This window comes from Myxocyprinus asiaticus, chromosome 21, assembly GCF_019703515.2.
Source record: "Myxocyprinus asiaticus isolate MX2 ecotype Aquarium Trade chromosome 21, UBuf_Myxa_2, whole genome shotgun sequence".
Taxonomy (NCBI): domain Eukaryota; kingdom Metazoa; phylum Chordata; class Actinopteri; order Cypriniformes; family Catostomidae; genus Myxocyprinus; species Myxocyprinus asiaticus.
The window spans coordinates 45730830-45758147 of NC_059364.1; the positions used below are offsets into that span (position 1 = coordinate 45730830).

The following is a 27318-nucleotide window of genomic DNA, read 5'->3' on the forward strand; positions in this document are numbered from 1 at the left end:
TCGGGTTGATGCATATGAGGCTGCTTCAGCACTGGCTTCAGACTCGAGTCCCAAGATGGGCATGGCACCATGGGACACATCGTGTGGCCATCACGCCGATCTGTCACTGTCTCTTCAGCCCTTGGACCGACCACACGTTTCTATGGGCAGGCGTTCCCCTAGAGCAGGTCTCCAGGCGCATTGTGGTCACGACAGACGGCTTCAAAACGGGATGGGGCGCTGTTTGCAATGGGCACGCAACCGCCAGCTTATGGACGGGCCCGTGCCTGTGTTGGCACATCAACTGCCTCAAGTTGCTGGCAATTCTGCTCGCCCTGTGGAGCTTGATCCAGGACCGTCAAGGCGGTCTGCGCTCCCACTGTATGTCACAACTCACCTGCCACCTCCTTCTCTGGAGTCAGCAGCACCTCAAGTCGCTGTGAGCCAGTCACATCCCGGGCGACCTCAACACTGCAGCGGACACGCTGTCATGGCAGGTTACCCTCAGGGGAGAGTGGAGACTCCACCCTCAGTTGGTCCAGCTGATCTGGAGTCGATTCGGACAGGCACAGGTAGACCTGTTCGTCTCCCAGGAATCCTCCCACTGCCTGCTCTGGTACGCCCTGACCAAGGCACCTCTCGATATAGATGGACTGGCACACAACTGGCCCCCTGGACTGCGCAAATATGCGTTTCCCCCAGTGAGCCTACTTGCACAGACTCTGTGCAAGGTCAGAGAGGACGAGGAGCAGATCATCCTGGTAGCACCCTACTGGCTCAACCTTGGACCTCACGCTCCTTGCAACAGCCCCCCCCCCCCCCGGCGAATTCCCCTGAGGAAGGACCTTCTTTCTCAGGGACGGGGCATCATCTGGCACCCACAACCAGACCTCTGGAATCTCCATGTCTGGCCCCTGGACGGTGGTGGTAGACACGATCTCTCAGGCTAGGGCCCCCTCTACGAGGTGCCTGTATGCCTTTAAGTGGCATCTTTTCGCTAAGTGGTGTTCTTCCCAACGGGAAGACCCCAGAGATGCGCAGTCAGATTGGTGCTTTCCTTCCTGCAGAAGAGGTTGGAAGGGTGGCTGTCCCTTTCCACCTTGAATGTGTATGTAGCCGCTATAGCAGTACACAACGACACAGTGGACGGTAAGTCCTTAGGGAAGCACGACCTGATCATCAGGTTCCTGAGAGGTGCCAGGAGGCTAAACCCCTCCAAACCGTGCCTCGTTCCCTCATAGGACCTCTCTGTAGTTCTTCAGGGTCTACAGAGAGCCCCCTTTGAGCCTTTGCAGTCAGCTGAGCTTAAGGCACTCTCCTTGAAGACTGCCCTCCTGACTGCGCTCACTTCCATCAAGAGGGTAGGAGATCTGCAAGTGTCTCTGTCAGCGAAACGTGCCTGGAGTTCGGTCCGGGCTACTCTCACGTGATCTTGAGACCCCGACCGGGCTGTGTGCCCAAGGTTCCCACGACCCCTTTTAGGGACCAGGTGGTGAACCTGCGAGTGCTGCCCCAGGAGGAGGCAGACCTAGCCCTGTCGTTGCTGTGTCTGGTGCGTGCTTTACACATCTATTTGGATTGCACGCAGAGGTTTAGGATCTCTGAGCAGCTCTTTGTCTGCTTTGGTGGACAGGGGAAAGGAAGCACTGTCTCCAAGCAGAGGAACACCCACTGGCTCATTCACGCCATAATTATGGCATATCACACCCAGGACGTGCTGCCCCCGGTAGGGCTACGAGCCCATTCTACCAGGGGTGTAGTGGCCTCCTGGGCCTTGGCCAGGGGTGCCTCTCCAACAGACATTTGCAGAGCAGCAGGCTGGGTAACACCCAACACCTTTGCGAGGTTCTACAACCTCCTGGGGAACTGGTTTTGTCCCGTGTGGTGGCACGCACAAGCAGGTAAGTCCGGGACAGCCTCCCCTGAGCTGAAGACATGCACCGTTAACTCCCAGTAGTGTTCACAAACTGTGTTCCCTGGTTGACTTCCTCTGAGCCCTGTGGCAGTCATGTTTTCGGAGAGATTCGCTGCTGGTCCAGTACACGTGCTAACTAAAGCCCTGTACTGGGGTAGGTGCTCCGCATGTGGCGGTTCCCCGTAGGTAACCCCATGCGATGTATATCTTCCGCTAATTCGTTTCCCTGTTGGCAAACTGCGTCTTCCTTGGGCAGAGGCCCCTCTGCCCCAGTCTCCATGCTTGTAGTAACTCCTGTGTGATGTAAATGTGATGTATTTCCACTTAAATACCCCCCCTCTCTCTGGGTGAGGTGTGGTCTCCGCGGTGTCCTCCCCTTGGGAGGGACACCCCCCGACTAGACCTGGTCATCCCAGTCAGATAATCCCCCCTTTTTTTTAGGGAGTGGAAAAAAAGAAGGGGAAAATAGGCCACGACTGGGCTAGCCTGTCTCTATCTTTTGGGTAGTCGACTTGTCCCAAAGGGCCGTTTGACGCTCATAACAGTGTTGGGGGAGGTTACGTGTCGGCCTGGTGCGCTGGCTACGAGGCACACAGTGGTCTGCCCGTCACACACCGCCAGTTCACGTAACACAGTTCAGCCAGTTGCAACGTTTTGTATTGTGTCCCTCCTGCCACAGCGCTGAACTACCCACTGAAATGGCCGGGACCTTGTCTCGGCTCCTCAGCATAAAACCTGAATGAGTGGTTGCATACCAGCTCCTTTTATACCCGTATGTCCGGGGGAGTGGTATGCAAATACCACTCACCAATTTTCATTGGCCTTTTATCAAAGACCAGAGGTGTCTCGAGCTCCCAAGAGTGACCCCTAGTGTCACTACATCGACACAACATCTCGTTCCCTCCATCAGGGAACGGAGGTTACGCAAGTAACCAGGACAGTTTCCTTGCAATGTGTTTTCCATTCCCTCACAATACTTTTATCCATCACTTACGAAAAGATGAACTATGGTATAAGTAATAAAACCATAGTTACCACAATATTTACAATGGTTTTACTACAGTAACAATATTTTAACCATGCTATTTATTGTAAAACTGTGGTAATAATAAAGGAAAGCTAAAACTAAGGTAGTTAAAATCATAATCATACTGTCAAAAAAACATGGTTAGTTTAACTATAGTAACAGCATTTTTAATTTGTGATAGATCTCACAGACAAAAAATGGTTACATGTTTACTGCAGGTTCACTATGGTGAAACCATGTTTAATTTTCATAAGGGCTTGTTGTTTGGTGGATACCATGTTTTTAAAAGACATACTTGTACCACAAATAACCCATGGTGTTTCTATCCACAATATTCCTGAGTCCCATGATGCTTTGCGGGCGACGTGGGCGGAACTTCCGGTTACACTGTAAAACATTTCAAGTTGGTTAAACTTAGACACGAAAGTTCACCTGCTGCCATAAAAACGGGAGTAAACTCAAGTTGAAGATAAGCTTTGTTTCAACTCAAATAGTAATGTTTTACAAGTTGTTTAACCAATGATCATTTGTTGTTTCAACTTGATACTCTGAGTTAAAACTACTTACTATGTTACATTATCAATTCAAGAAAACTCACTTTATCTTGTCAAATAAACATACAATACCTCACTATTTCAACTCACCCTTTCAAGTTAAGATAACAAACTATTTTCATATCAATTGCCATTTTAGGTTAAGAGCACTAATGTTTTTAAATTGTTTCTTAACTTTATTTCTCATCTTGACTAATAATGGCAAGTTTGCCAGTTTCCTTATTTACACTAAATGAACTTACAACTTATCTGCTCAAAAATATAACATTTATTTTAACAAGAACAATGTTACACAAGCTTTAACATTGGCTTGGGAATTCATTCCTAGTAGGCCAACAGGTTCTAATAAAGACTGGTTGTAAAAACATCCATTTCATAAAAATAATATACAGGTTTCTCCAATGTTTTACAGAACTGGTGCAATCACATTCACAGAGCACGGTCAATGTGCTGAACTTTTCACCACACAAGAAAGTGGCAAGGTTATTACATTTTATCAACACAAATGTAAAAATACAAACTCACCTCCTCGCCGCCTTTGTGTTACTCAACAGAAATTCAGCTACTCCAGCTCACTCAGAAAGGTGGCAAATTCTCTGTATTTCCTGCTCAGTATCACCCCTCCTCCTCCTCCCCCTTCCCCTTTTTCAACTTATAACTTACAGACATGAGTTAAATGAACATTGAAAACCCAGACAAAACTCACAAATAGTCAAGACAATGGATTACTTTAAGTTTAATTTTTTGACAACTTACAAACTTGAGTTCAGTATCCAAAACTTGTCATGACAATTGGAGTTAAAGATAAGAAATAAGTTAACATGACTTAATGGGGCTATCATGTTTTACAGTGTTCAGCAATAGTTATGTTATGTACTTACGCAGCATTAAAAATGACAACAAATTGATCACACAAATGATCAAAGAATAATATCAAGGCGATGTGTTGTTTTTCCTCACCTATCTGTTAATGATTATGGGTTTCGGGATGATGGCCAAATATCGCAAATAGAAACATTTTAGATATTTTATTAAGTCTTGATCCATCGAAGGAAGAACCTGAGCAGACTAACCTGAAAAGCTATGTAGCCTATTAGCGCCTTCACAGCGGTAAAGTTGGACATGTTTTGAGAACTGTAGATAATTCTTTATTTTAAAGCATATATTGAGTCTAGTCACAACCTGAAGAGTTTGTTGTACAGAGATTATGTACTTACTGCAGATACAGGGGAGGTCCAGACAGCAGGATGCTCGTGTATTAAAGAACTCCGGCAATGAAACTGTCATGATGTCATTTTTAGGATAAAATAAAATTATTTTGTGGGAGATGTGTAGTAAGCTCAGTCTAGCTTTATAATTGTTAGTTTACATACATAATCTCCGTATCTAAATGCTATTACCTACAGTACATGAAATGTTTTAGTGTTGACTAAAGAGGAAAATCATTATACAATTAATTTCAAACGTGAAAAAACATATCACTACTGTACATATCTCATATAATAATTATGGTCTTTCACTGTAGAATTTATCCATTTAGCATCACAGCATGAAAACAGTTGAAAACATAATCTCTACTCAAAGACAGTTCAGGTAAAACACAGTTCCTTTTTATTCTCAGTAATAATGCCATTTCAAAACACATGAAGCATTCACAAAGGCCAACGCTGAATAGAAATGAACAAACTCTCAAAATTTCTAATGAACTTTCAGCACATGTACACACACCTGCTAGCACAATAATGCTATTGTTTATCAGAATCAGAATCAGAATCAGCTTTATTGCCAAGTATGCTTACACATACAAGGAATTTGTCATGGTGACAGGAGCTTCCAGTGTACAACAATACAAAAACAATACAAAAACAGCAGCAAGACATAGATAATAATAAAAAATATTTGTTATAAAAATAATGTTATACACATACGTACATACACATACACAGACACACACATACATACATACACACATACACATACGTAGTGCAATCTAATACAAACCTGTTATCTGTTATGTACAGTGCAAATGTTTTGTTTGTTTGTTTGTTTGTTTTTTCCCCGAGGAATGAAATGGCAGAAGAGGTTGGATGTGTTGGATAAATATAAAAAAGTCTAAGCTGTGTATTGCACATAGTTATTGCTCAAGGGGACAGTTTATCTGTTCATGAGATGGATAGCCTGAGGAAAAAAACTGTTCCTGTGCCTGATGGTTCTGGTGCTCAGAGCTCTGAAGCATCATCCAGAAGGCAACAGTTCAAAAAGGTAATGGGCAGGATGAGTGGGGTCTAGAGTGATTTTTCCAGCCTTTTTCCTCTCAGCAGTCCGAACTGTCCTTTGTAGTCTTCTGATGTCTGATTTCAAAGCTGAACCAAACCAGACAGTTATTGAAGTGCAGAGGACAGACTCAATGACTGCTGAGTAGAACTGTATCAGCAGCACCTGTGGCAGGTTGAACTTCCTCAACTGGCAAAGGAAGTACAACCTCTGCTGGGCCTTTTTCACAATGGAGTCAATGTGTCTCCCACTTCAGGTCCTGTGAGATGGTAGTGCCCAGGAACCTGAAAGACTCCACTGCTGCCACAGTGCTGTTTAGAATGGTTAGGGGGTCAGTGTTGGGGTGTTCCTCCTAAAGTCCACAATCATCTCCACCGTTTTGAGCGTGTTCAGCTCAAGGTTGTTTTGACTGCACCAGACAGCCAGCTGTTCAACCTCCCTTCTGTATGCAGACTCATCGTCATCTCGGATGAGGCTGATGACAGTGGTGTCATCTGCAAACTTCAGGAGCTTGACAGAGGGGTGGCGATGCAGTCATTGGTGTAGAGGGAGAAGAGTAGTGGGGAGAGCACACATCCCTGGGGGGCACCAGTGCTGATTGTACAGGTGCTGGAAGTGAGTTTCCCCTGTCTCACAAGCTGCTGTCTTATGATTGTAATTCATTGCGCTCTGTTTCTGGATCTCTATCGTAGGCTGACCATAATGGTGGATAATACAAGAAATCCCCTCTGTTGACTTCTTGCCAATAAAGTGAAAAGAGCACACAAATTATTCCAAAACTTTTTCAAACAGATGTTCCTAAGTCAATCCTTCTGAAGGCAGCCGATGGAAGAAGCAGCATCTGGGACAGGAACACTTTGCTTTGTGAGTGGTTTCTGATCATAGCATTGCTGTTTTATATAAAACTTAAGTTTCGCTTGATTATTAGTATAAACATTAACTGCACACAATGTCTGGGAAATTTTAAAGACATCTTATAACATTTAAAAAACAAGAATCTAACCGCATGACAAGCAAGCAAGCAGAGACTGGGTACACACAAAAACGCCAACCAATTGCACTTCTGCTAGCCAAATTCTGCCCACCTTGCAAAATACAGTGGACGCGCTGAGAATATTGTAGATAGTAAAACATTTTATTTGGGGGGGGGGGGATAATGATTAGTTTTAGTTTATTTGTGGTTTAGTTTATTAGCTTTAGTCATTGTATTAATAGTTATTATAGTATAATGTAATTTGTAATATTATGTAATAATAATAGTCATAGCTCCCTTTCAAGTCATCACTTCGACACTGCATCTGTAGCTGATGCAATTGGAACTCCTCCCAGGACTGACGATCTCTGAAGCCCTTTAGAATCATGCCAATGTAATAGGCAGATGGTGCTTGGTGCTCCGCCCCTTGTGTGCATATAAACCAGGTCACAGTGTCATTTCATTCTAAACATTTCTCGTACTCTGCAAACTCAACTCATCACTTCGTAGTTTGGACTTGCACCCCTAAACAGTGAGTGGATTATTTTCTCCTCCCTATTTGTGCTCCGACGATCAGCGTATCCTTTACACTATGTATTGCATTTGTGTTCTATTATGTGTTTTTCTTAAAGAGACATTTGCTTAGCTAAGTCTTTTTCAAGATGCGTTTTGCAAATGTTTTCCTCCATGTAGCGATATAAAATCCCTCTTTCTGATGGGCACAAGTGCCATTTTATCTGCCTGGGCAAGACCACACAGAAGATGTGCTCGTTGAGACTGATTGCATTCGATGTGAGCATATGAAACTCAAGATGCTTCACTCTCGGCTCACTTTCATTCTAAAAGGCCGAAGCCACTCCCCTGTCTTCCCGATATCCTCCTTCTGTGGCTCCCAAGGGACAGCTAAGGGAGGTAAGCCAGGACGTGATAAAGAGAGCAGAGATTTTGAGGAGGATTTTATCCCGGTCCTTGCCTTGTGTGCCTCCTCCCTATCAAGCATCTTTGCCTGTTCAGTGCACCTGTGGTGATTTGCGGACCACACTGGCAGGAGGCGATCAATCAAGTTTGTGGTGGTGATGAAGTTAGGGATATTTTGTCACTGGGCTTATATTAAGGAAACATGTTTGCCCTCAGGTGAGGCACTTACTGTAATTTCCCCCCATGGGCAGGAAAACTTGGCAAATCAGCCTCTGAAACTGAGTTGCTTGAAGTTTTTTCCTTGAGCCTCAAAAAAAAAAAAGAAAAAAAAGATGATGAACTGTGTCAGCGCACCTACGAGTTTCACCACCGGTTTGGGTCTATGGCACTGCTGCCTTTGCTGTGCTTTTTAAAAGTGCCGTGCCACATTTAGACGCTCTGGCCACCAAGATCTCTGCCTAGGAAATTGGCAGGTCTATGGGTGGCCTGGTGTCCTTGGAGTAACACCCCTGACTAAATTTGTCAGGAATTCGCATCTCGCTATCTCCGCCATTGTAAGCTGTTGAGAGCATGGCATTTCCAGAAAAGAAAGTGGGCTGTGGCCCATCCTGGATTTGAGGTGCTTGAACTGGACATTCAAAAGTCTCCATTTAAGATGGTTACTCAGAGACAGATTTTGTCTCACATCAGTAAGTTTGAATGATTTTTGACCTGAAAGACACATACTTCACGTATAAAGTATCCCCTCGCCAAAGTCCATTCTTGAGATTCGCATTTGAGGGGGCGGCATATCAGGTCCTTCCCTTGGGCTTGTCCCTGGCTGCTCACAGATTTACCAAATGTGATGTTGCAACACTCACTCCACTTTGTCATTCTATTAGACGAGAGCTGTACTGGCCAGGTGGCCAGATGCAGAGTTTTCACGTTGGGCAAACAGACTCCACTAGGAGTCAAACTTCAGTCAAACCTGTTGGGGACCTTCAGGCCTTGTCAGTCAAGGACTCTTGCTTAAAGTTTGGACTGGGCTTATAAAAAGCCATTCTCAAGCCTAGAGAGGGTTTTGTGCCAAAATGTTGGCCACCCCTTTCAGGGCTAAGGTAACTGTTATTTTGCAAGCATTCTCTTTTTCTCCGTTCGAGGTGGATGAGGCTAAGAGACTGCACGTGCTCTGCCCAGTGAGGTCACTCCTGTATACTGACCAAACGAGTCAATTCCGGCTGTCAGTTTGGCTATTTGTTTGCTTTGGAGGCCACACAAATGGTTTGGCCATCTCCAAGCAGAAACGTTCTCATTGGGTTGTTGACAGCATTGCGCTTACGATTTGCAAGGCATGCAATGTCCCATGGGTCCCACAGCTCATTTGTGGCCATTCATTTGCAGTTTATGATTTGAATAGTTTAAACTTACACTGTACACTACAGTAAAAAATAAAAATAATGTTTTTGGTTGGAAAAAATTTAAAGTAAATAACAAATTTATTAGGGTAACATTTAAGGTATTAACGTTTTACATTTAGGTTACTGTACACTTAACATTATAACACTACATTGACCATGAAATATGATGTTAATATACCAATCTATAAGCAGCTTGAAAAGTCTATCTGCTTGATAAGACACTAAAAATAGAATTTCTTTGAAAATGACCTATGAAAAGGAGTGAACACCTTTTACAATTGAACTCAATGACTGTTTAATGGATAAAGTCCTTTCACTTTCACTGGGGACAGTTGGCAAAATCTTCAAGAAGCTTCCAGGCTGCACTGTTCACTGGATGACATGAGTTTTTCCTCAGATGACCCGTTTGAGTCAGGACACCAACAGGATAACCAGGGAATTACTGGCATCTAATTGTCTCATCAGATCTTATAGTCTGATTACATTAATATGCTCTGCAAATGGAAAAATACTGAGGGGGAAAAAAAAATTATATGGAGCACACATAATAATTTCAATTACAGAAACTTCATATGACCTTTAAAATACACCTGTAAATTAAAATCTAAACCACAGTGCAACAGCACTCTACATATAACTAAGCAGTTTGCACAGCACTGAGCATAATTTCTATGTGAAGCACTTTAAATTACCATTGTCCTTAAAAATGTAACACATAAATAAACTTGCCTTGCCAATAAATGGTATAATAAGCAATACAACATTATATTGAAGTGTCTCTTTATAATGTACCAAAAGGATATATACTGTATAGGGGGAACCAGGGCTAATTTGTTACACAGGGAATGCTATATTTCAACTATAAGATTTGAGGTTGTCACATGGGCTATATTTCACTAGTTATAAAATTTGAAGTCAAATGTCAAATTACACATATGTGTGTGTTCTCTAGCAGAGGTTTTGCATGTTGGTTTCAAACACCTTGTAGAAAACCCTTTTAAATTAGAATAATCTTTGTGATTTCTTCACTAAAAAGTTAATTTTCACTTATCATATTTTTGATATAATGTATGTAACCTCTGTTCCCTGATGGAGGGAACGAGACGTTGTGTCGATGTAATGACACTATAGGTTTGCTCTTGAGAGCCCCAATCACCTCTGATTTATTCAGAAAAGGCCAATAAGAATTGGCAAGTGGAATTTGCATGCCATTCTCCGCCCCAGACATACGGGTACAAAAGGAGATGGTGGGCACCACTCATTCAGATTTGTGCTTAGGAGCCGAGAGAGAGTCCCGGCCATGTCAGCGGTCCGTTCAGCGCTGTGGCAGTAGGGTCACAACGTCTCATTCCCTCCATCAGGGAACAGAGGTTACATCAGTAACCGAGACGTTCCCTGTCTGTCACTCACTCTACGTTTTGTCGATGTAGTGACACTAGGGGTCCCTATACAAAACGCCACAGGCGCTGAACCGTGTCATGAGGTATGGCAGAGTGGACACGGGAAAGCTGCTGCATGCCTCGCAGCAAGCACTCGACCACGTTGTGACCTTCCAGCATATCAGGTAAGGCGCCTCCCTGGTCCTGTTAAGGGTGGGAGGAAAGCACTTACCAGAGAAGGCTACAGGCGGTGGCCTTTCCTGATTTCTGTATTAAGCAATTTTCCGCCGAGCACCTGACAGAATAGCGCTGGGGAAGAGCACTATGGAGATCACATCCTACCGGAGGGAGGTTAAAGGAATAGATCACCCAAAAATTAACATTTGCTGATAATTTACTCACCCTCAGGCCATCCAAGATGTATCTGAATTTCTTTCTTCATCAAAACAGAATTTAAGACTTTTAGGATTTCATTTCAGACACAATGCAAGTGAATGTCCTCCATTTTTTGACGGTCCAAAATGCATACTCCAGTCGACAAATAAAGTTCTTCTGAATGCAAACGATTGATTATTTTTAGAAACAAAAGAATACTTATATACTTTTTAACTACAAATGTTCACTTCCATACATCTCTGTGACGTGCGCTCATGAGAGGGATGACGTAAACTTGTTGGTAAGGTCACGCGTCACGTGGAGGAGGAGTCAGGAAGCGTGTCATTGTTTACATCGTTTTTTTTTATTATTATTATTTGGAAATTATTTTTTATTTTATTTTATATTGTTTTGAAATTGTTTTGGACTGTTTTGGTTTGTGAACGGCACAAGTTTCTCTTGTAAACAATGACGCGCTTCCAGTCGTGTGGATTATTTTGATGCACCCTAAATATGCATTTTGGACTGTCAAAAAATGGAGGACATTCACTTGCATTGTTTAGAGGAGGAGGCCTGAAATGAAATCCTAAAAGTCTTAAATTCTGTTTTGATGAAGAAAGAAACTCAGATACATATTGGATGGCTTGAAGGTGAGTAAATTATCAGAAAATTTTCATTTTTGGGTGAACTATTCCTTTAACATGTGGAGAATACCTCACATGGACTTACCGACCAGGAAGTTCGCATATGGAAGGAAACCCCTGGGGGGGACCCTATCTAAGGAGAGGGTACACAGCCACAGTGGCTGAGGTAGAGCGAAGCTCTGCCGAGGGGAAGACACAGGGAAACTGAACAGTGGAAATACATCAAACGGGATTACCGAGGGGGGAATCACCATGTATGGAGTACTAAGCTCAAGTACATGGGCTAACCTGAAAAGGGCCAAACCATGAGTACTGGGCCTGGTGGCGTTACTCCTCCGCTGAGTTCATCACCGGACAGTGCTTAAGAAATCGAGAGGGCATCCAGTGTTCACCAGTTACGGAGAACTGTTATGGACAAGACAGCGCACATTATCACCTTGAGAGGGGAAAGGTGCTAATGCAAACGATACACCTAACCGGCTGCCCGACCTTTACCTGTTGGTACCCAGTAACACTCAGTCCGAAACCGGTTCTATGCAGAGGTTGTAGAACCTTCCAAAGGTATTGGGTGTAGCCCAACCTGCTGCTCTGCATATGTCTGTTAGAGAGGTGCCATTCGCCAGTGCCCAGGAGGATGCAACACCTCTGGTGGAGTGCGCCCGAACTCCCAAGGGGCATGGCAGATCTTGCAATTGGTAAGCCAAAGATATGGCATCCACAATCCAATGGGCCAGCCTCTGTTTGGAGACAGCCTGTCCTCCAAAACAGACAAAGAGCTGCTCCGAGCATCTAAATCTTTCCGTGTGGTCCAGATAGATGCGCAGGGCGCGAACTGGACACAACAACGATCAGGTCGGGTCTTCCTCCTCTGAAGGGAGCCCTTGCAGGTTCACCACCTGATCCCGAAAGGGAGTGGTGGGAATTTTGGGCACGAGTGTCCTGGCCCGAACTCCAGGCATTCGCTGGTGACAGAGAGTGTCTACAGGTCCCCGACCCTCTTGATAGAGGTAAGTGCTACCAGGGGGCCATCTTCAGCAACAGAGTGCTGAGCTCAGCCTCCTCCAGGGGCTCAAATGGGGCTGTCTGTAAGGCCGATAGGACTGCAGTGAGAGTCTCCCATCCAGTGTATCGTGATATGCTGCTATGGCAGCCATGTACACCTTCAGGGTGGAGGGAGACAGCCGTCTCTCCAGCCCCTCCTGTAAGAGAGACAACACAGACCCGACTGCACACCTCTGTGGATCTTCCCCATGGGAAGAACACCAGTTTGCAAAAACATGCCTCTTCAGAGCGTACAGCTGCCTCGTGGTGGGGGCTCTGGCCTGAGTGATCATGTCTATCACCGCTGGCGAAAGGCCTGCTAGTTCTTCCGCATCCCATCCAGGAGCCAGACATGGAGGTTCCAGAGGTCTGGCCGCAGGTGCCAGATCGTGCCCTGCCCCTGAGTGAGAAGGTCCCGCCTCAGGGGAATACGCCAGGGAGGGGCTACTGCCAGGAGCATCAGGTCTGGGAACCAAGTCCGGTTGGGCCAGTACGGTGCAACCATCAGAACTTGCTCCCCATCCTCCCTGACTTTGCACAATGTCAGTGCAACGAGGCTCACTGGGGGAAATGCGTACTTGTGCAGACCCCGAGGCTAGCTGTGCACCAAGGCATCTGTGCCGAGGGGAGCCTCGGACAGGGAGTACCAAAGGGGCAATGAGAGGACTCTTGGGAGGCGAACAGGTCTGCCTGTGCCTCCCTGAATCTCTCCCAAATCAGCTGGACTACATGGGGGTAGAGTCTCCACTCTCTGCGGAGCGTTACCTGTCATGAGAGCGTATCCGCTGCACGATTGAGGTTGCCCTGGATGTGAGTGGCTCGCAGAGACTTCAACATCTGCTGACTCCAAAGGAGGAGGTGGCGGGTGAGTTGCGACATGCAACGAATGCGTACGCCACCCTGGCAGTTTATGTATGCCACGGCTGCTCTGTTGTCCGTCTGGACCAACACATGCTTGCCCTGAATCAACAGCCGAAGCCTCCGCAGGGCCAGCAATACTGCTATCAACTCTAAGCAGTTGATATGCCATTGCAGGCGGGGCCCCGTCCAGAGCGTGACACTGCCTGCCCCAGCCTGAATTTGAGGCATCTGTCTTGACAGCGACATGCATCGAGACCTGCTCTAAGGGAACCCCTGCCCGTAGGAATGTCAGGTCTGACCAGGGGCTGAAGGTGTGGCAGCACCCTGGCGTGATTAACACATGCTGGGTGCTGTGGCGCCATGCCCACCTAGGGACTTGAGTCTGTAGCCAGTGTAGGAGCGGTCTCATATGAATCAACCTGAGGGGAAGTACCACCACCGAGGATGCCATATGCCCCTGGAGCCTCTGAAATTGTTTCAGTGGCACTGCTGTCTTCCACCTGAAGATTTTTAGGCAGGCCAGCACTGACTGAGCATGCTCTTTCATGAGGCGTGCCATCATGGTGAGTCCAGTTCCACGCTGAGAAAAGAGATGCTCTGCACAGGGGAGAGCTTGCTCTTTTCCCAGTTGACCTGAAGCCCCAGTCTGTTGAGGTGCTGAAGCACAAGGTCCCTGTGTGCCCACAGTAGATCTCGTGAGTGGGCTAGGATCAGCCAGCTGTCGAGATAATTGAGGATGCGTATGCCCTTCTACCTTAACAGGACCAGGGCAGCCTCTGTAACTTTGGTAAAGACGCGAGGGGACAGGGACAGACCAGAAGGGAGGACCTTGTACTGGTATGCTCGCCCCTCGAAAGCAAACCAAAGAAACGGTCTGTGTCGAGGAAGGATCGATACATGGAAGTACTTCAGGTCGATGGCCGCAAACCAATCCTGATGTCGCACTGACGCCATGATGAACTTCTGCATTAGCATCTTGAACGGAAGCCTGTGTAAGGCCCTGTTCAAGATACGCAGATCCAGAATTGGGCGCAGCCCACCCCCTCTTTTGGGCATGATAAAATAAAGGCTGTAGAAACCCTTGTGTGTCTCAGCTAGAGGGACGGGCTCTATCGCTCCCTTCACCAGAAAGGTAGCAACCTCCGCCCGAAGGACTGAGGCATCCTCGCTTCGCACCGAGGTGAAGAGGATGCCACTGAACCTGGGCGAGCGTCTGGTGAACTGGATCACGTAGCCGAGATGGATTGTCCTGATAAGCCATCGCGACGGGCTGGGGAGTGCTAACCAGGTGACCGGATTTATCATGCCCGGGGTGGGTGGTTAGTGGCGAGGCAGAGCCGATGCCCCATCGGGAAGACCGTCCGGGGGTGGCAAGCTGCTCTACTGGCCCGCAACGGTGGGCGGCGGTTGGGGCAGGCGAGCAGCCCCAAGAACCGCCGAACTTACCTGTTTGCCGGCTTCCCTCTAGCAGAAAACAAGGGAACACGAGGTGCTCGCATCCCACTCGCTGACTGAAAGTATTTTCAGTGCCTGGCCGTCGCGAGAGCGAGAGCCTAGAGGGCTGAGCATAAGAGAATGACCAAGGAAGTGAGGACGAGTTTAGCGATGAGTTGGGTGCCGGGGCCCAGTGGGTACCCAGCGATGTTATAGGCGGAGGTGTGCTCGCCTCGTGCTGGCTCAGGGGCAGGAGTGGAGCACGTACGCTCACCTGGGTTAGTGCCAGCAACCTCAGGGTCTCAGGGCCGCTTCGAAGCCTGTCCAGGGTTCTTAGCGGCTGGCTGATGGGCAGGCAGTGCCACCCTCCTGTGGGAGGGCTCCGATGGTGAGGGAGCCAGGGCCAATGCCGCAGGAGGACGGCATTGGCGAGGGGCAGAAGGAGCGCGGGACTTCGGAGGTCTGTAGGCGGCCAAGTCGTGCCGTGGCAGGATTTGTTTGCTTTTTCACCATCGAGAACTGATGGGTGAAGTACTTGACAGTGTCGCCGAAGAGCCCCCTTTGGGAGATGGGCGCATGGAGAGAGCGAACCTTCTCACGCATCACGCATCTCCGCAAGGTTGAGCCACATGTGTCACTCTTGGACCACCAAGGTGGACATCGTCCGACCCAGGGCACGCGCCGTGACTTTCGTTGCCCATAGAGCGAGGTCGGTACGCACTTCCTGCATCAGCCCCGGGTCAGTCCTATCTTCATGCAAATCTTTAAGTGCTTTGGCCTGGTGGACCTGCAGGATGGCCATGGCATGCAGGGCGGAGGTGGCCTGGCCTATGGCATTGTAAGCCTTCGCCACTAATGACGAAGTAAACTTACAAGCTTTGGAGGGAGCCTTGATCGGTTCCTCCAGGTGGCTGCGCCTTGCGGGCTCTACCTGGGGGAGCTGGACATATCCCTTGGCCACCCCGCCGTCGATGGTAGTCTTGATGAACGAACCCGCGAAGCGTGTACGGGTGGAGAAAAGTGCCTTCCACGACTTCGTGAGCTCCTCGTGCACTTCTGGGAAGAACGGCACTGGGGCGGGACGTGGCCATGAGAATGCTCAGGGCAGGGCGGAGGGTTCCACTCAAGCCTGATGTTCATAGCTGCCCGGGCAAGCACGGCTGCTAACTCAGCATTCTGCCTCGTCCTGAGCTCTACTGCCCAACAGCGGATTTGTCCACTTCCGAAAGCAGCAGCACACCCTCCGATGCAGCGACCGATAATTCATCCTCATCGTGAGCCCCGAACAAGACATTAAATTCTCCCTGAGGCGGACCGCCTGCCTCGCACGTGAACTCTACCGGGCAGAACAAGCGTGCTGGGGTATGGGAGGTCCGCGGGGACTGAGCCGGTGGATAGACTCCCATAGACACCCCCAAATCGCCCATGGTGATTTGCTTCAACACAGGACAGACCGGGTTGGGGAGCAGCCGTGGTGGCTCTCTGCTTCATAAAGAAAGTAGAGAGCCGCGACCGCTATGTTCTCATGGGCATATTCTCACAATGAGAACATGTCCCATCCACAAACGCTGCCTCAGCGTGCTGGCGACCCAAGCATTAAAGACAGATTTCCTGGCCGTCTGATGGGGAGAGATAACGGCCGCACCCAGTAGCACAAAGGCGAAAGGACATCTTTAAAAAGATGCCAATTGTTTGTGCAAGCTCTTTTAGAGGAACTTACTCTTTTAGAAATTGCTCTTTACACCTGTGAACTCAGCTGCCGAAGAGCCCAGGGGAAAATAACACTCGACTGTGTGATAGTGACCGCTGATCTGCGCCTTAAATCCAGCAGTATGGAATGAGGTGACAGGATGAATACAAAACATGCACTCAGCTCCGAAGATCAAGTCTGAATGAGTGGTGAATGCCATCTCCTTTTATAGCCGTATGTCCGGGGCGGAGAGTGGCATGCAAATTCCACTCGGCAATTCTCAGTGGCCTTTTCTGAATAAATCAGAGGTGATTGGGGCTCTCAAGAGCGAACCCCTAGTGTCACTACATCGACACAACGTCGAGTGAGTGACAAACAGGGAACTCTTGGGTAAACAAACATAATCAAACCACCTTGGCATACATTCAGGCAAGGGTCAACTATATAATGAAGGTTTAAATGTGTTTGTAAGACAAAGATATTTTTAATGAAACAATGTTTTTATATTTTTGTATTAAATTTAGTTTCCTTTTGACATTAACATATGGTGAATTTATGTATTTAAAAAAATAAATAAATTTGGACATCCGTGTTAATGAATGATTTCCCAAGTGTTGTGTTAAAGGGAGAACACACTCCACATATATATCCTGCCCAGAATGTTTAATTGTACCTGATCAGAGTGTCAGATGAGCTTTACAAGTACATTGACACAAACAGTATCAACAGATAGGCCTTGTACTGTTTAGCACACCACTGTACACAGTGAGCATTATGAACACTTTTATGGAAAACTGTTCATAACAGACTCATGGTCCTCTCACAACATCAAGTGAACAGTGTGTTTGCAGATAGTAGACCTACGTAGATTAAATTTCCAAGTATGCTTCTTTATCACAATAAGCTACATGTACAGTAACCTTGTGGGCACGCACACACACACACAAACTGAATGATTAAGAATGGATGTAGAGCCACCTTAATAGATGTGTTATAAAAGATTGCTACCGAATGTTTCTGGTATTGTTGTAGGGAAAGTGCATTTCCTGCTTATTTTTAACTACATTATGCACATTATCCAGATTATTACTAACAATACTTTGGTTCTTCATTCCAGAAATCAAGAATGAGGCTGCACAATACTGTCAGAGTTGATTATTTATTCAAGTACAAAACATGAGACACATTGTACAAAAGAACAACAAATGGAAGAATATAAAAAAGACCATAATGTGTAGAAAGATTATTCCAGCTGTAAACAAAACACCACAGATGTCAGTATTGTAATTTTAAAATGTTGTGATTTCATGACCGTATACATCACTAAATTCATCAGTGTCACTGCATTATGATTAAACAGAAATAATGGCACATTGTTGCTCTTAAACAGAGCATGCTTTAATCCATTACAAATGACATTAAAAAGGGAATGTTCATCGTTATTTTAGTCTCTGTACTGCAGTATCTGTATTAACAGAGCATGTGGTCACTTCACATTCATTCATTTACATTTATTTATTTAGCACAAACTTTTATCTAAAGCGAATGATATTTCACTGCATATGCCATACTTAAAATACTCTATAAAGTCTTTTTGAGTTTTTCCAGATTATTTGATTGAACTGTTTCCTTTTAAAGTCATACATAAGCATCAACTTTAAACATGTGGTTTTGGTTGCATTGCTGATTGACAGGCGAGTATGCGGTCCTGTCAGGGACACATCAGGATGCATTAGTGTTTAGAGTCTGATTTGGACACATGTAAATGTGGCTTCAGTGATTCGATCAAAAACCGCTTTGGACCCTGTTTACACCTGCATTTAGCACTGAACACTTGTGATCAGATCACCTGAGAGTAGGGTTGCCAACTTTCTACCAGCCAAATATGGGACATTCCAGCTTTAAATACGGAACACTTTTTTTCCAGCGAGGCTCCAGCATGAGATCCACCTAAAGCTTGTTTACATAGAAAATCATTAAAAAACAGGGCAGACAGACACAAAAATATGTTCGGTGTGACCATGTGAACAGCCCCTAATACACTTAAAATGAAAACTTTAATACAATGTCCAGGAAAAAACTAATTTCTATCAATATTCACTTTTAATAAACATGATTTTTTTGTCAAAAGAACTAAGCTGCAATCAATAGAGAAAGACAATATTTTTTATATGAAGCATTTTCTTCCAAATAATTAACTTAAGCCTTTTCCATTTTTATAGCTCAAAGAACCGGCTTCCTGTTAAAAAATTTTTTGTGTTGTGTTCGAGTCCGAGTCGAGTCCGAGTCCAAAAGGGGCCGAGTCGGACTCAAGACCGAGTCCATAACAGGCGGAGTCTGAGTTGAGTCCGAATGAATTTGAAAATTGTAACCGTAAACTCAACATCAATATTTTAAGCTTATTTTAACTTTCACAACTAAGAAAAACTATTTTTCAATATATAAATGTAACAAAAACTTGACAAAAACAAACATAGACTAAAGTAAATTAAACTTGTTTTAATTTTAATTTAGTTTTTATTTCTACTACATTTTCAATTTGTCCTTTCAATTTAGTTTAGTTTTATCTAAAATGATCCCTATCTAAAGAAATAATAGTCTATACTGTGAGACTCTACCTGCCGACTGGTTTGGGAAAACACATACAAATGAGACAACATAGTAGTCATTAGCACTCGCTGACATCTCACGATTTGACTGCAAATGTTATATCCAAAAACACTGGAAAAGCCTACTGCTAATATTGGGGCCATTTAACACAGACATAGTTCATTAGTGGAAAACAGTTCTGCGTGCTGCTCATGCACCTAAATCCCTGATGAATCCGTGTGCGTCTGGCAGCAGCTGACGCCAAAGATAAAAATATTTGATATTTGCTTGAGCGGCAGTCGCGTTAGTCTACAGTCATTATGGAATCTTTAAATACCAACCAAAGAATTTCAATGAGGTCTTCTTTAACCGCAAAAACATGAAAAATAATAATATTGAGTCTTAAATTTAACAGAATTGTCCTTCAAAAGTGTTTTATATATATATATATATATATATATATATATATATATATATATATATATATATATATATACACTATATTGCCAAAAGTATTCGCTCATCTGCCTTTAGACACATATGAACTTAAGTGACATCCCATTCTTAATCCATAAGGTTTAATATGACGTCAGCCCACCCTTTGCAGCTATAACAGCTTCAACTCTTCTGGGAAGACTTTCCACAAGGTTTAGGAGTGTGTTTATGGGAATTTTTGACCATTCTTCCAGAAGCGCATTTATGAGGTCAGACACTGATGTTGGACGAGAAGGCCTGGCTCGCAGTCTTCGCTCTAATTCATCCCAAAGGTGCTCTGTCGGGTTGAGGTCAGGACTCTGTGCAGGCCAGTCAAGTTCTTCCACACCAAACTCGCTCATCCATGTCTTTATGGACCTTGCTTTGTGCACTGGTGCGCAGTCATGTTGGAACAGGAAGGGGCCATCCCCAAACTGTTCCCACAAAGTTGGGAGCATGGAATTGTCCAAAATCTCTTGGTATGCTGAAGCATTCAGAGTTCCTTTCACTGGAACTAAGCAGCCAAGCTCAGCTCCTGAAAAACAACCCCACACCATAATCCCCCCTCCACCAAACTTCACAGTTGGCACAATGCAGTCAGACAAGTACCGTTCTCCTGGCAACCGCCAAACCCAGACTCGTCCATCAGATTGCCAGATGGAGAAGCGTGATTCGTCACTCCAGAGAACGCGTCTCCACTGCTCTAGAGTCCAGTGGCGGCCTGCTTTACACCACTACATCCGACGCTTTGCATTGCACTTGGTGATGTATGGCTTGGATGCAGCTGCTTGGCCATGGAAACCCATTCCATGAAGCTCTCTATGCACTGTTCTTGAGCTAATCTGAAGGCCACATGAACTTTGGAGGTCTGTAGTGATTGACTCTGCAGAAAGTTGGCGACCTCTGCGCACTATGCGCCTCAGCATCCGCTGACCCCGCTCTGTCATTTTACGTGGCCTACCACTTCGTGGCTGAGTTGCTGTCATTCCCAATCGCTTCCACTTTGTTATAATACCACTGACAGTTGACTGTGGAATATTTAGTAGCGAGGAAATTTCACGACTGGACTTGTTGCACAGGTGGCATCCTATCACAGTACCATGCTGGAATTCACTGAGCTCCTGAGAGCGGCCCATTCTTTCACAAATGTTTGTAGAAGCAGTCTGCATGCCTAGGTGCTTCATTTTATACACCTGTGGCCATGGAAGTGATTGGAACACCTGAATTCAATTATTTGGATGGGTGAGCGAATACTTTTGGCAATATAATGTATATATATATATATATATATATATATATATATATATATATATATATAAGATATAGGCAAAAATAATATGTGCATAAGTTACCCGGTGGTAAAAATTAAATTAAATTAAAAATTTAATAACCAACTAAATTCAACTCGTTACATAAAGTAGCTTCATACACAAACTCTGCCATCGAATAATAAATTTTATAGTGTATGCTTTGAATGCTTTGAAAATAGTAAATCAATAATAATTAGGTGCTGTTTATCTGTTTAGAGTTGCTGTCTGCTTTAGCATTAAATATTTTTTTTACTTAAAAAGGTACACCGTTAATTCATCGAGCTATTATGCACCATTTCAAGCTGACAACACTGCGTGGATCACAAGAGACTACAGAAGCCTCCATGTGTGGATACATTACGCCTAAAAAGACTTAATAGACCAATATTAAAACTATTTTTCTGAATTGTATTTTAAAATGTTGTTTTTAGTAAACTATCATGATGTGGGTGACTCAATAAAGTTCTTGATCTGAAGTTCTTAATCACGATGAAACCGCAATGCAGGCACAAATGGCATGTGCAATTTTACCAGTTGTCAGGTCCCGTGCCATGCGAAACTGCCTTGTTTCTAGTACAGTGGCTACATACCTGTCTTTATGTTTTCGTCATGCCACCACACCTAATCCATGTTAAACTGTAGTCTTTATAGTAACATTTAAATGTAGACTATTGAGTGTGACTGTGCGTGTGTGTGCGTGTTTTTGCTTAACATGGTGAAACAAACTCTGGCTACATCTACGACTTCAGGGGGTGCTACAGCTGCATGCAGAAATAGATTTATTTATTTATTTATTTTTATTTTTTTTCATTGCATCACAAATGCCATGGACTCAGTTGGACTCCCAAAGGCTTGAGTCCGAGTCAAGTCCGAGTAAAATTGCATCGAGTCCGAACTCGAGTGCCCCAACTCTAAAAATCTGGGTCATCTGTTTGTAGAAAGAAGGCTATATGACTAATGTGTCAAAAATAGTATTTTATATTTAGTATAATAAAAAATAGTATTTTTGTCTCAGGACAAGTCTTAGTAGTAACCATCCATTAAAATTGTTTTTTGTGGGAGAGAAAAAGCTTTACATGAAATAGTGTATTTCTCCTTGGATTACAGTGTTGTTGTTTTGTCAGTAAGTGTTTATCACAAGGGAAATGTAAAATAAAAAAAATCACAAAAAGTAAAAAAAAAAAAAAGTGTTTTTTACTAAACCTGTACTGTATTGAAGCCTACTTTTAAAATGTTCTGCAGTATCTCTCACCATCATTTAGCTGAATCTCTCTTCCAGAACGAGCACTGAAATATGCAAAGTAGTCTAATTACTGGTGTTTTTTAAATCACTATGGTGAGAAACAGTTATCATGTGCGCTGGTTTTCATTGATCTTTTCCCAGGCCGCTCAAGTGTCGTGTCCATGTAACTTTTAACAGCCGATATCTCACACAACTCACTTCAAAGGTGTGTTTTAGGTCCATTTTCATGATTTATTAAACATTCTCTGCAGTTTGGGTGGGAGACACTAAAATACGGGACAAAAGGTTTCCCGTATGGATTTCATACAGAACGCAACTTGTTTCCCTCAAATACGGGATGATTCCGTATTATACGGGATGGTTGGCAACCCTCTGAGAGGCATCTTAATACCAGCTGTAAACATGGCCAATGTAATACTGCACCGGTTGAGCAGACAATTAACAGTTAACAGTTAATTATACACAATTTAGAATCATACAAAACAGAAGTTGATGCATAAACATTTGTCTTTTTTATTTTTTATTTACGATTAACATTTTTATTTAATGTTAGTTCAAACACAGGAAAACAAAACATAATTATTAATACACAAAATCAACTTTAACACCCACTACCACCCCTCCTCCTCCCCGACCCCAACCCCAAACCTCAACAAACATCTCTGTGGTCTTAGATGAACACATATAGAAGAATACAAAAACAAAAACCAAACAACTAAAAGATGAAAAAAGATAATAATAATAATAATAATAATAATAATAATAATAATAATAAAAATACATATATATACAAATATAAAAAACACACACACTGACAGTTACCCCTCTCTCTCCACTATTCCACCCGAGAACCCTCCAAGAATGCTAAATATCCACCCCATTTTCCCACAAACAGATCCGGATTCCCCAGTCTTCTATAAGACCCCTCCTCTAAGGCCGCCACTCTCCCCATCTCCGAGCACCATTCCTGAAACGGGGGTGCTCCAACATTTGTCTTTTTTATGTTCTAGTAGTACACTATGATGTGTTATTTTAGTGACATAAGCAAACCCTTTAGAGTACTATCTGTTTAAATGTAGCATTAGCAGACATTAGGTTTAGTACTTTTTAGAAATGTAGAATTTTATAAATGAACTCCCAGATGGCAGTAATGTAAAAAATATGGATGCCAGTGGATGTTCAGGTGAATTTGGTTTTCTTAGATGGTTCGTTCACTCAACTGAAGGCAGGTTACACATCACAACAACAGCCTGCAAAGAGAAGCACATGCTTCAATTACCTCATCTTATTCTAAACCTTAGTACTTGCCCTACCAATAGAGTTGGTATAACAGAAAATGAACAGCACAATTCAAAATATGTAAAAATATATTGTATGTGTATTATGACAGGACATATTTGCTTCCTTTTATGGTGTTTTAACAGACATAATGTTTAGAAGAGCACTAAACATACAAATGAAATAGCTCTAATCATGTGACTATTTGCACCGCTCATGCGAAAAAAAAAAAATGTCTGCACTGTCATTTAAAATTGACAACTCTGTGTAAAATACATCAGCAACTCCTTTTAGACCCCTTTCACCCTGTTTGGTGGGATTAAATAGGCTAAAGACAGTGTAGATTACCTGCATCTTCTGCTGTTCTACAGTGGCTAGTGCACTACCAAATGCACTATTATGCAGGGACACTGTGACAGAACCTTAGAGACTGTGCGCAGCACGGTTTCCGTTAGCTGGAAATGTCTGACAATTTCAAAAATTGTTTGTGCTGCGCTGCCACGGAGGATTTTTCCAACAGTTTGCGAAGTTCAAAAGCAGCCTGTGTTATTCAAGTCTCGCATGCCAGTTTAAAACTCTTCCTTTAGCGCATTGGTTGATTCACAGGTGAGTAGATCCCAAAATTCATGCACAAACTCAATGGGAGACTTAATTCATGATAACATGTAAACAAACAACATAAAAGAGCAGCTCACACCCGTTTGGGGTGATTCAATCAGAAGAGGACAAGCGAGACACATCACCATTATCACTGGTTGTATTATGCTTCTTTTTTTGACCACTTGTGTTGGATTTTGCGGGAGAGACTCATTAATGACGCATTAATAATTAGGCCTGTGTCAGTGTATTATTGCATGATATAGCGCAAAAGGTAAAAGAAGAAAAAGCGCATAAAACGCGCACCATTTATCTTAATTGTACTTGCATTTAATCTAAGCACAAACATGATATTTTACAAGCAGAATTCAAAGTAATTTAGTGTAATACCTGAATTAACAGAGCTTCAAATGTGTGTGCTTAGAGATGAGATGAGTGGATTTTTTCCACTTTATCCGGCAAACTTTATCATTCCTGGACACATTGGCAAGTTCTAAACCTCTGGTGCGCAGTGCAAGGCAGGTGTTCAAATGGCCGCTGCAATCATGTTACAAGCACTATCAAACTGTGTATTTTGTGTGCTCACTTCATTCTAAATGTTCCCCTGCTTTGCTACATTTATAAAATGCTTGGCACAGGTCTCAGCATAATGTCTCCCACCATCTGCTTTCATGACAGTCAATGCATGGTTTATTAAAAGGGTCATATAAGCACGTGCATTAATGGTGTTAAAAAAGGAATATTGCATCAATGCATTAACTTCGACAGCTTGATCTTTTTTACATATAATAGGTCATTGTACTATAAAAACATACTGGAAGTTTCAGAACTGAAAACTTCCTCCTTAATAGAATAAGAGCATTTATTTAAACCAAGCTACAAAAACAGCTCATTTGGAATTTGTGGAACTTGTGACGTCACAAGGACCAAATACATCTGCATATCCAATGCCTATTTTTCCGTCATTGCACCCTTGGCCCCGTCCATCCTAAATGGACTTACACAGGACACCTTCATGCCTGTCTGGATTTAAATGTTTTTCTACATAAACATGCACAGACAGACGTCTCTGACTGCTTGATACATATCTCTGGCCATTTTTAAAAGATACGGTGTCAAGTTACAACTCTGAAGAGGAGAAGCTCTCTGTCAAGGACACATTCTTTTGCCCATCTGCACTATTTTTAGTTGTTTTTTGTATGAAAACATGAAGGAATGATACTGGAAACTGGATGTGGATATGTCTTCAGTGTATATTAGAGTGAATTGTATGGTCGGCTCAATTGTATGTACGATTCAGTCTTTGCAAAGGAACTGTTATTAAAGGATGGGGCAGTTAAAAAACTTGGACGTGATTGCAAAAACCATGAGTAAACAGTTTAATTCATGAATATTTCATATGTCATGACTGTGTGATAGTTTATGGTGCTGACATCCTGTTTACACCGACTGCGTCCGTTGACGCGACACAATGCAACGGCTTGAAGCTGTCTACACCAGGCGCATCGACACAAACTTTCTTAACCGTTTATTTGTGTAGTTGGCAGTAGTAGCGCCAGCGCATGCAGCACAAAATGGAATGGGACATCTGTTTACTGTCGGCGCAACACTATGCATCGCAATGAACACTTCCATGGTAGACAGCATCATTTATTATAATGGGTTCTATTGCTTTTGAAGCCACTCTTGTGTCTGGTGTAGACAGGGTGTGAGTTTTAACAGTTGTGCTTGAGATGAACAGTTTAATACAGTATATTCGGATGCAATGTGTTGGATGTGTATTATGTGTAAACCCTGACATTGTTTTATAATGTTATTGAGCTGGTTCATTCTCTTCTGATTGAGTTAAAAAATGGCTGTATTTGAGGGGCTGCATGATGTTAGCCAATCAGAACAGTGGGCATTTACATTGAAATTTTAAGGAGGCACTTAGTCCAAAACCCAGCATTTCAGACATAGGGCCAAAAACAGGGTGGGACTTGATCATATATTACTAAATTATGACTGTTTTAATGCAAAAAAAAAACTTTACTAACAATAACAGTGGACCTCAGGGGAGATAATAAAACTATAAAATATAGCTGAAAGCGGCAATCATCGGGGTCCAAGCACATGTGAAAAAATTACCAAAATAATCAGAATTCACAGAAACGATCCAGTGGATGCCAAATTACACAAATTGACTATAAAAGCTGCTGAAAGCTGATTGGTTGATGGTGGCAATGTTTTCAAAATATGCAACTGTTCTCATAGACCTTGATGACACCTTGGACAAAGACAGTGCATGCAAAATTTCAAGTCGATCGGACTAACGGTTCCATAGTTAGAGACATTTTCAGCTTTTTAATTATTATAGCGCTACCAAGAGGCAAAGGTGTGCAACATTTTGTGTGTCCTCAGAACGAGCCCATACATATGTGTACCATATTTGGTGATAATATCTCAGTTTGTTCAAAAGTTATAACCATTTTAGTCAAATGGACACATTCATTACGAACGTTTTGGCGTACCGTTTGACGATAAATCAGAATTTCAAAATTCATTTGATAACTTTTCATATTGGGACCATCCTGCCAAATTTGGAATCTCTACGACTTACAGTCTCTGATGCCCAGACAATTTTAGGGCAGAAAAAATAAAATAAAAATAAAATAAAATATATAGCTGTGGGCAGCAATTAACAGGGTTCAAGTGGTTTAAGGCCTTTAAGCACATGTGTAAAAAGGTATTATGTTTTATTTAGCAAGCATGTAACCACCTGGATCATAGATGGAGTAGACCATTTTCAGCCAATACAGGCAATTTACTTAGGAAATACATGGTTTTTAAAGCTTTTTAAAGCTCATAGCACCACCTATGGTCCGATCTCCATAAAAGTATGCATGCTTGTTTAGAATCATATGTCGCATGTGCACACCTAATTTCATGAAGTTCTGAGTTTTTGTTTAGGAATTATGGGCTTATTTGTTCACTTGACCAAGGCCATTTTCTAAATGACACTGTTATAGTAGCTACCCAAACAAATTTTTTTTTAAAAATGGGTTTACACATAATACACATCCAACACATTGCATCCGAATATACTGTATTAAACTGTTCATCTCAAGCACAGCTGTTAAAACTCACACCCTGTCTACACCAGACACGAGAGTGGCTTCAAAAGCAATAGAACCCATTATAATAAATGATGCTGTCTACCATGGAAGTGTTCATTGCGGTGCATAGTGTTGCGCCGACATTAAACAGATGTCCCGTTCAACATTTTATTTTTTTTTTTATAATTTTTGACCTAGAGAGTCCAGAGAATTGTACTGCATTGGTTTTATTGAGGTTGAGCGAAAAACCTAGGACTAGTTCACTAGAGTA

The 27318-nt window shown here is 43.4% G+C and overlaps 1 protein-coding gene across 3 annotated transcripts in view; it reads right to left on the reverse strand.

Moving 5' to 3' along the window:
- Positions 1-17604: 17604 nt before the first annotated feature.
- si:ch1073-291c23.2 (uncharacterized protein LOC799862 homolog) overlaps positions 17605-27318 on the reverse strand; it is a 49713-nt gene continuing 39999 nt past the window's right edge. For all 3 annotated transcript variants that reach the window (XM_051647490.1, XM_051647489.1, XM_051647488.1), the window contains one exon: positions 17605-23327. In XM_051647490.1, coding sequence (XP_051503450.1) covers positions 23289-23327 — 39 coding nt within the window. In that variant the 3' untranslated portion in view covers positions 17605-23288. The remainder of the gene's footprint in view (positions 23328-27318) is intronic.